Here is a 10,178-nt window from a genome sequence, read left to right as displayed (position 1 = left end):
ATTTTAATGTTTAATGCGGGAATCCCACAGTTCTCTGGCGTAGTAAGTAACAAGGTAGAACATGACATTCTAGTCCTACAGCTTGGAAGCTCCCCATCCGAAAGAAGCGATAATTATCCCGTTGAAGTTAACAGCACACTGGGTGAAGCCAGGCTCACCCAAGCACCTCCAGGCTCCAACAGTGTCATATTACGACCTCTCGGGACTTAACACACCTCCTGGGGTTGATGCCTGCCAGGAATTGCAGAAACAGCGGACTGTCGAGCGCCTGGAAGCCCATAACACAAGCTTGAGAAGCAGAGTGCAATCAGATGGGTTGCAAGACTGCGCATGCCCCCGCGCCATCTCGGCCATCGTTCCCATGACTTACAACCGGGCCCCGTCCTCCACATCTCTTTGTACCCTCCCATCCGGGTTTTGTTGTGCATTCCCATATTATATAGGCTCTCTCACAAACATGGTACACTGAGGACTAAACCCCTAGACAGCAATCAGGTCGAGAGACGGCTCCCGGAATGGCGGGCCGAAGTGCGGACTGATGTGTCCCTGCGCCAAACGAAAGAGGAGGTCCCCCGGTGCCTTCCAGACCTCCGCAAATCTGTCCGTCGGCGTCTCCCCCGCCGGTTCCTAAACCCTTCCGAATACTCTGAGAAACCCTTCTTCGTCCACCACCTGCCCAAAGCGGAGAGTGAAGTAGAAGAACTGACCCTCGCCGTATCGCTTGAGGCAGAGTAGGAGCTCGTTCCGGTCGCCGCCGGCGTCATCCAGGGTCATCACGGTTTCGATGGGGCAATCGACTTCCCTCCTCCTCCCCCAAAACGTCAAATGAGCCACTCGCAGGACCGTGCCGTCTCGCTTCAGGTACATCAGTCCGACGATCCGCCGGAAGAAATAGCTCATGGCATACAGCATGAAGCCGGCGAAGCAAGCGATCCCGGTGCTGTAGAGGCACTGGGCTTGGGTCACTTGGTCTTGCCAGTGGAGAAACCAGATGGGCGGGAGAACCAGCACCGTAAAGGCCGTTTGTAGGAGCTTCAACCTCGACAGGGCCCGGCAGTACCTGATCCCAGGGAACCTGTAGATCAGCCTGAAGTCTTTGGGGCTCTCTGCGGGGGTTTCCTCCCGGACCCGTTGAGAAGGGGCTGAAATGCCGAGCCATCTGGGCAGGACTTGCTGTATCGCAGGGCTCTGCCAGCCACGCGGCTGCACCACCGGACGCATTCTAAAGGAAGGGAACGAGGCCTGTTCCCCCCGTCCCAACCAAGCAGTGTTTCGGAGATGCCTTCCGCAGGATCGGACGAGGCACGGACGACCGCAAGCACCCAGCATTCCAGCCTGAAACAAAGCATGCATTTCTGTAAGATGTGCTATGCCCTAAAATAGGATTGCTGGGTGAAGCAGAGAGGCACATGATGAGACTTCCCTCAGAATCCCGCACATTCAGAATGTAAAGAAGGGTGGGATTTAAAAAAAAAAAATGCAAGCACAACATTTAAAAAAAGATATTTCTGTTTAGATTTGTATATACCTGTCTGCATGTGCAGGTCTATCCTATTTATTTTGTGCACATGGAAATCTCTCTGCACAGTTCTAGCCAGCTTGGTGTAGTGGTTAAGAGCGGCAGAGTCTAATCTGGAGAGATGGGTTTGATTCCCCACTCCTCCGCATGTAGCCAGCTGGGTGACCTTGGGTCAGTCACAGTTCTCGCAGAGCTCTCTCAGCCCCACCGACCTCACAGGGTGTCTGCTTTGGGGAGAGGATGTGAAGGTGTTTGTAAGCCACTCTGAGACTCCTTTGGGTAGTGAAAAGTGGAGTATAAAAACCATCTCTTCTTCTACCCGGTGGACACACCTGTCTATATCGATCTAATATAAGAACATCAGAGAAGCCAATGTTGGATCAGGCCAGTGGCCCATCCAGTCCAACACTCCGTCACACAGTGGCCAAAAACACCAGGTGCCATCAGGAGGTCCAGCAGTGGGGCCAGGACACTAGAAGCCCTCCCACTGTTGCCCCCCCCCCAAGCACGAAGAAGACAGAGCATCCCTTGCCCCAGACCGAGAGTTCCTATCTATACCTTGTGGCTAATAGCCACTGATGGACCTCTGCTCCGTATGTTTATCCAATTCCCTCTTGAAGCCCTCTATGCTTGTAGCTGCCACCACCTCCTGTGGCAGTGAATTCCATGTGTCAATCACTCTTTGGGTGAAGAAGGACTTCCTTTTATCTGTTCTAACCCGACCGCTCAGCAATTTCATGGAGTGCCCACGAGTTCTTGTCTCGTGAGAAAGGGAGAAGAGGACTTCTTTCTCCACCTGCTGTATCCCATGCATAATCTTATAAACCTCGATCATGTGTGGGAAGGTCTATTTTTATATCTAGATCTGCATACAGTGAGAGATCTGCATATACTCTCTCCCTGCATGCACACACACAAACACAGATGCAACATAGATATGCACACCCATTGAGCTACACACAAACAGAAACGAATCTCGAGTCACACACAACACACGCCTTTATAAATGCGCACACACACATTTGCATTTAAATAAGCCGCTCTATGCATATGTATGTACAGATTTGCCCGCGCGTTAATGAATGCACCCATAGATCTGAACGCACCATTCATACACGCATCTAAGTGCACGTTTGTATTGTGCTTCTATTGCAGGACACGACGTGGTCTCTTGGTTTCTTTACCAGCCCAGTCCGCCCTTCCCCTCCACGCTAGCCATTGCCTTGCCCGCTTCCAACACTTTTCTTTCGCCTCCGCGGGCGACTCCTCCGTTGTTTTCAGCCCAGCGGCCTCCGTCCAGTGCTACTCTCTATGGTTCCGGTCGGCGCCCCGCAGCATGCTGGGAGTCGTAGTTTACCACATCGCCGCCTCAATGTTAGGCCCGCAGAGCTTTTCCGCGTCCCGCCGCGAGGCATGCCGGGAGCTCCGCCGCCTGCTTCGCGTCAAGGCAAGCCCCCGCCCCAAAGAGCGACCGGTGGAGAACGTAGCGGGGGAAGTGGAGTGCGCGTGCGCCGAGTGACGCAAGACTATTCCCGGATATCTCTCCGCGGGGCACGCCGGGAGTCGTAGTCGGAAGCGGAACCGGCGCCAGCTCATTGTCCCGGCCAGCAGGCGAAGCATGGAGGGCGACGAAGGGAGCCAGCGGGACGGCGGGCGCGTCCTTTGCCTCTTCGACGTGGACGGCACGCTGACCGGGCCCCGCCAGGTGGGAGGGAACCCGCGCGAGGACCCCCGAGCATGTGCAGAGTGCCCTGGGACTGGGGCGGTGGGTGGGAAAGTCTGGCAAGCAGCGGGGCGTGATTGACAGCTGTGATTCTTACGTGTTGCATGCTCGCGTCTTCTTTTGCAGTTTCCCTTCTGCATGACGGGGTGCCTCGAAAGAGTTTTCCCTTTGCATTTTTCTCCCTGGACTTCTGTAGTCTTATTGCATTGCTGGTTGGACGCCTTGTACTGTCTGGTTTTGAGACCAACAAAGCGTTATTCAAGGTGTGAGCTTTCGTGGGCAGGCACACTTCCTCAGATACAGCGAAAAGGAAGTTAACGGTCCACGCATACGACATAATGGAGATGTTTTACCTGGAAAATACTGATAAGGTATTTTTGCCTATATTTTTGGCTCATTTTCCACAGTGAAAACAGACCCAAATACTTTTCAGTTTCTCTGCCATCTTTTCATCTTCCTTAAGCAATCCTTTCATTCCTTGTAATGTAACTGTAATGTAACGCAATGAATATTGGAATGTATTTCTCTGATCTGGTGACAGAGGAGACATAACACTGCACAACCATTCACCCCACCTCCAAGAAAAGTATGCTGTTAGTTACATCCATGCTTGAGAGGAGACAAATGGACTGTAACAACAGGATCTCAGTTATTTAGTCAGCATTCCACTATTAAGAAGGGTATATTTACACATTAGTCTCCTATTTTGACGTATTTATTTGCTCCACTGTTGCCCCCCCCCAGTAATCAAATCCAAACAAAGGGTGACCTTATAAACTTGGCTTGTTATTCCTGTTTGCATCTCGCTAATCCTCGAGGTGGGTTACAAAGCATAAAAAAGTGTCGTCAGACTAGGGTTGCCAACGCTGGGCTGTAAAATACCTCGAGATTTTGGGGGTGGAGCCTGAGGAAGGCGGGGTTTGGGGAGGGGAGGGACTTCGTTGGGGTATCCTGCCATAGACTCCACCCTCTGAAGCAGCCTTTTTCTCGGGGGGGGGGGTACTGATCTCAGTCATTGGGAGACCAGTTGTAAAAGCGAGCGATCTCCAGCCGCCCCCTGGAAGTTGGCGGCCCTCAATCAGACAATATAAGACAGTGCAGCAGAATCAGGATTGCAGAATTAGAAAACAAGGCAAACAAGGAAGAAAGAACGCCCGGGTAAGGCGTGGCTTCCCGTAATGCCAGAAGCAGGTTACAAAGGTCGAAGGCAGGGCCGTAAAAACAAGGCGGTACTGCAAACTTGCTTCCTTGTAGAAGTAGTTTCCCAAACATACTTTTCCTTTTGCAACATGAGTCGACTTAGAATTGATTTTTTTACAAACATAAATGCCATTGTGTACTGTAGTGAGAGCCAGTTTGGTGTGGTTAGGTACATGGGCTGTAATATGGGAGAACTGGGCTTTGAGTCCCCTCTCCTCCTCCACATGCAGCTGCTGGGGTGACCTTGTGTCAGTCACAAGTTCTCTCAGAGCTGTTCTCTCAGGAGCAGTCCTCGAAGGAGCTCTCTCAGCCCCACCTACCCCACAGGGTGTCTGTTGTGGGGAGGGGAAGGGAAAGGAGATTGTGAGCCACTCTGAGACTCCTTCAGGGAATGAAGGGCGAAGTTTAAATCTAATCTCCTCCTCCTTTTCTTCAAAAGCACACTGTTGACAGTTGAACACCTGCCGCTCTCAGCAGAGAAAAAACAGCACTCTGCACATGTCTCGGACCACTCGTTTTTTAAAATTTCTCTCAACTTGGTGAAGGGGTGTGTGTCTAAAGCACAGGTTACCTTCACTTGCCCTTCTTCAGAAATTAAATCAGTGGGAACTATTTTTCTTTTCTCTTTTGTGCAGTAAAAATGTAGAAGTATCTTTGGAATTCGGCTCATGTGTAAGGAGACGGGAAGGGGCGTGAGCCTACCTTGCAGGGCTGCTGTTGTGCAGGGAAGCGGAGAACAAAGCCACTTAACACTGCCTTGCTCCCAGAAAGCCGGGCAGGACAGAAATACATTTATTGCGGTGACATCTACAGTGTAGTTGACACACAGTGATCTATTTGGTTTTTGCCCCCTTCTTCCCTGCGATTCTAGAAAATCACTCCGGAAATGGCAGATTTTCTACAGGCTCTGCGGAAGAAGGTGAAAGTGGGTGTCGTGGGTGGCTCAGACTTTGAGAAGATCCAGGAACAGCTGGGGGAAGACGGTAAGGCCGGAGCGTGGCCCTTTCAAGCCCAATAAGCTAATTGCTGATGAGCAAGTGCTAAGACAGGTGTAATGTGTTATGGGCAGGGATGCTGGTGCGGAAATCCCGGTATGTTGACTTCACCCACACCAAATGAAGTTCCTCAAACATCATTTGTGCTCCTAAAGCGAGCCGGCCATCTGGCAATGACGTCCATTTCCTGACCGCGCATCAAGTGCTTTTAGCTGCCGCTCAGAGCCACACCTTACTTTGGATCAAGCTGTCTTGTGCTTGGAAGCGCTGGATTTGATTTGTGGAGGGCAGCTGTGATCCCGAAATGGAACCTCCACAGTCAGAAGCAGTGTACCTCCGAATCGTACATGCTGGCAATAATGCAGGGGCTTTCATACCTTGCCTTGTGGTCTTTCCTGATCCGTCCCGCAGGACGCGCTAGCAAATGGACTTTGGGCTGATCCGGCAAAGCTTGCCTTCCATCGTGAACGCTCTTTCGTTGCATGACTTCCGAAAGCCACTGAACAATTAATCTGCATTGATCTATAAAAGAGGCCTTTGCTTTGCCTCTGTGCTCGCTTGAGCTGTTGGTGACTAGATCCTGGTATCTAATTTGTAACACCCTTTTCTGCATGCGTTAAAGGTTAGATTCTCTCCTACCCCTTCCCCATTTGAAGAAGCTACTGATATGGGGGCTGGAAGGTATATGGGAAATCGAGAAATCTGTCGGGAGCACGTAGATGGAACTACTTCACACCGGCAGATTCGGTAATAAAGGAAACAGCATGCTGATTCGTTGTCCGCATTTCTTTTCCTAGTGATTGAAAAATTCGACTACGTCTTCCCCGAAAATGGTTTGGTGGCCTACAAAGAAGGGAAACTGTTGAAGAAACAGGTGAGGACGTGAGAAAACAGCTAGTGGAGCCACTTGTTTGAGAGGGCCGGCTTCCGATGTCGCCTGGTAGCTTATTTTGCACACAAACACAGGGTGTCTGTTGCGGGGAGAGGAAGGGAAAGGAGACTGTAAGCCGCTCTGAGACTCCTTCGGGTAGTGAAAGGCGGGGTATAAATCCCATCTCTTTCCCCTCTTCTTCTTCATCCCGTCCTATTGATTGTACTCAGTCACGCTTTGTAATCCTCCTCGAGTCCCTGTAAGAAAGACAGGCTAAGCGAAAGTCAAAATACACACATGAAATCAGATGACGCTCTGTTTAGGACATGGGACAACTTCCAGGATGTATTTGCTTTTCCGAATAACCTACATCGCTGTTGGTATGTGGCAGGGATTCTGTTCGGATGAAGAAGAAGAAGAGATTGGATTTATATCCCACCCTTCACTTGGAGTCTCAGAGCGGCTTACAAACTCCTTTCCCTTCCCCTCCCCTCCCCACAACAGACACCCTGTGAGGTGGGTGGGGCTGAGAGAGCTCTGACACAAACTGCTCTTTTTCAAGGACAGCTGTGCCAGAGCTTGTGACTGACCCAAGGTCACACCAGCAGCTGCAAGTGGAGGAGTGGGGAATCAAACCCGGTTCTCCCAGATTAGAGTCCGCGCACTTAACCACTACACCAAACTGGCTCCTCGTGGGGGGAGATACTCAGCGAGGTTCCTCAGTATGGTAAATAACACATCGTGTCGTGTGCAGCCATGTTGAAATGAAACATTCCTTACAGGGAAATGGGGAAAATCTCTGTGCGGGGACTCAGTCACGTCACAAACGTAAGTAACCCTGGGAAGCTGACCTCAGGGCCTCTGGTAAGAGCCAGTGTGGTGTCATGCTTAGAGTGCTGTGGTGCATTACAGGCAAGATTTGTTCCAGCGTCGGGAGCTCTACTGAGTCAGAACTCACTCCGTCAGACACACGGGAGCGTGTCTCCATTCGGCATTCTATTATCTGCGCCCTGACCCAGATGGCCCAGGCAAGCCCGATCTCGGCAGATCTCGGAAGCTAAGCAGGGTCGGCCCTGGTTAGTACTTGGATGGGAGACCTCCAAGGAATACCAGGGTTGTGACGCAGAGGCAGGCAAAGGCAAACCCCCCTGTGAAATGTCTCTTGCCTTAAAAAAAAAATAAAATCTAGCTCGCCACCTAGTGATACATGATGCTAAAAAGAGCTAGAACTCCTGGCTGCCAGACAATCTTAGGTTCTCCCAGCTATACTACACACACTAAAAAAGGTAAAGGTAAAGGTTCCCTTGCTCGAAAGCCAGTCGAGTCCGACTCTAGGGTTGCGGTGCTCATCTCCGTTTCCAAGCCGAAGAGCCAGTGCTGTCCGTGGTCATGTGGCCGGCACAACGAAACACCAAGGCGCACGGAACGCTGTTACCTTCCCACCGAAGTGGTACCTATTTATCTACTTGCAACTTCTTGCTTTCGAACTGCTAGGTTGGCAGGAGCTGGAACTAGAGACGGGAGCTCACTCCGTCTTGCGGCACACTCGGGTCTCGAACTGCTGAACTACTGACCTTCCACAGCCTGCAGTTCGGCGCCTTAACCCCTTGAGCCACCGCAGCTCCTACTACACACGCTGCCATACGATAATTAATTCATGATTCTATTCTCTGCAGCAGTGAGTGTAAAGATGCCCCGCTGGATGGACAACCTCGCATCTGACAAAGCCAGCTGTCTCAGAAAAGCCAGAATAAATGTAGTTAGTCTTCAAGGTGCCCCCCCCCCCCCCCCCCTCTAGTTTTATTTTGCTTTGACGGACTAAAAACCGCCCATCTGGCAAGGATGTTGAAACAGGCTTGGGTTCAGATCCCCCTTTAGCAAAGAAGCCGGCTCGGCGTGCGTGGACCAGTCGCACTCTGGCAGTGTATCCTACCCTGTAGGGTCGTTGTTTGAAACAAAACGGAGGCGGAGGGAGCAAAGTACATGGCCTTGCCTTTGAGCAAAGGCAAGGGGTTTTTTTGGGGGAAAATGCATGGACAGATATAGAGGGCAATTTGGAGAGCCAGTTCTGACCTTTAAAGCTCTAAGTGGTCTGGAGTCAGGGTTCTTGAAGAACTGCCTCTATTACCAAATGAAGTTCCTCAAACATCATTTGCGCTCCTAAAGCGAGCCGGCCATCTGGCAACGACGTCCATTTCCCGACCGCGCATCAAGTGCTTTTAGCTGCCGCTCAGAGCCACACCTTACTTTGGATCAAGCTGTCTTGTGCTTGGAAGCGCTGGATTTGATTTGTGGAGGGCAGCTGTGATCCCGAAAGGGAACCTCCACAGTCAGAAGCAGTGTACCTCCGAATCGTACATGCTGGCAATAATGCAGGGGCTTTCATACCTTGCCTTGTGGTCTTTCCTGATCCATCCCGCAGGGCACCCTAGCAAATGGACTTTGGGCTGATCCAGCAAAGTTTACCTTCCATCGTGAACGCTCTTTCGTTGCATGACTTCCGAAAGCCACTGAACAATTAATCTGCATTGATCTATAAAAGAGGCCTTTGCTTTGCCTCTGTGCTCGCTTGAGCTGTTGGTGGCTAAAAAATGTAAACACACATGCCATATTTCGGTCTCAGAACCTTTAGTGGGGCCGCTCTGATTTTCTAACCCTTTCCTTTGGCGGTCTGGGGACCCTGTTCTTATCTCTCTCTGCACATAGATCCACGAGAGCCAGTTTGGTGTAGCCGTTAGGAGCGTGGACTCTAATCTGGGAGAACCGGGTTTGATTCCTCACTCCTCCTCCACTTGCAGCTGCTGGTGTGACCTTGGGTCAGTCACAAGTTTTCTCAGAGCTGTTCTCTCAAGAGCCGTCCTCGAAAGAGCTCTCTCAGCCCCACCTACCTCACAGGGTCTCTGTTGTGGGGAGGGGAAGGGAAAGGAGATTGTAAGCTGCTGTGAGGCTTCTTTGAGTAGTGAAGGGTGGGGGATCATGCCATTCTTCTTCTTTTCTCTTCTTGTATATAGTCACTATGGCTAGTAGTCATTGATGGGCCTCTTCTCTAAGAATCTGTCTTATCCCCTCTCAGCCAGGTTAATTCCCTCTGAACTGTTTTATAAACTTTTATTTTACCCCCCCCCCCCTTAGCTGTCTTTTTCTTACTTGAAAACCCCAGACGTTTTAGCCTTTCCTCACAGGTAAGGCGCTCCAACCCCTTTATCATCTCAGTTGTCCTATTCCTGCGTCCTTTTCCAGTTCTGCAGTATCCATTTTGAGTTGGGAGGCAACTGGAACTGCACACTGTATTCCATCCTGTTTAATGCCATTCTATATTTCACATTAAATTGGGGTCCCTGTATCAAATACATTGCAGTGTGTTTGTTGCTGACTGAATCGGAATCTGCTAGATCAGGGGTGGCCAAACTTGCTTTAACGTAAGAGCCACAAAGCATAAACGTCAGGTGTTTGAGAGCCGCAAGACATGAACAAATATCACACACACGTTTTTATTGGAAAATATACAAATTTGCTCTGGATTAACATTAAAGGAGACTGCCCAAAATAAAAACAAAGGGGGTAAAAACAGATATCGATAATGATATTTATTTGTTCAATGGTATTTGTTTGCTAATGATATTTATTTGTCTGAGAGAGAGAGAGAAAGAGAGAGAGGTGGAAAGAAAGAGAAAGAGAGAGAGACAAAGAAAGTAAATAGATGGGGGAGGGAGGGGAAAGGAAGGAACAGAGAGAGAAAGGAAGGAAGGGAGAAAGCGAAAGAAAGGTGGAAAGAAAGTAAATAGATGGGGAGGGGAGGAAGGAAGGGAGAGAGAAAGAAAAAAAGCAAATAGGTGAGGGAGGATTGAAGAAAGAGGTGGAAAGAAAGAG

The 10,178-nt window shown here is 50.3% G+C and overlaps 2 protein-coding genes across 2 annotated transcripts; one reads left to right on the top strand and one right to left on the bottom strand.

Annotated features, from left to right (window-relative positions):
• Positions 1 to 2,784, bottom strand: TMEM186 (transmembrane protein 186). Its single transcript, XM_015417565.1, has 2 exons — positions 2,626 to 2,784; positions 1 to 1,335 (listed from the first exon to the last, which is right to left on the bottom strand). Exons 1-2 carry the CDS (start codon positions 2,626 to 2,628, stop codon positions 628 to 630), a joined length of 711 nt encoding a protein of 236 aa, XP_015273051.1. The 5' UTR covers positions 2,629 to 2,784; the 3' UTR covers positions 1 to 627.
• Positions 2,785 to 3,107: 323 nt separating this feature from the next.
• Positions 3,108 to 6,311, top strand: LOC107115803 (phosphomannomutase 2-like; the record flags this gene model as incomplete). The annotated part of the gene is made up of 3 exons (XM_015417563.1): positions 3,108 to 3,224; positions 5,314 to 5,425; positions 6,235 to 6,311. Coding segments are annotated over exons 1-3 (276 nt in total), but the record flags the coding sequence as incomplete, so codon positions are not given.
• Between the last annotated feature and the right edge of the window lie 3,867 nt (positions 6,312 to 10,178).

Source organism: Gekko japonicus, unplaced genomic scaffold (genome assembly GCF_001447785.1).
Source record: "Gekko japonicus isolate JY-2015 unplaced genomic scaffold, Gekko_japonicus_V1.1 scaffold6401, whole genome shotgun sequence".
Classification (NCBI taxonomy): domain Eukaryota; kingdom Metazoa; phylum Chordata; class Lepidosauria; order Squamata; family Gekkonidae; genus Gekko; species Gekko japonicus.
The sequence above is the reverse complement of the archived record's forward strand: the minus strand, read 5'-3'. Positions and strand labels throughout refer to the sequence as shown.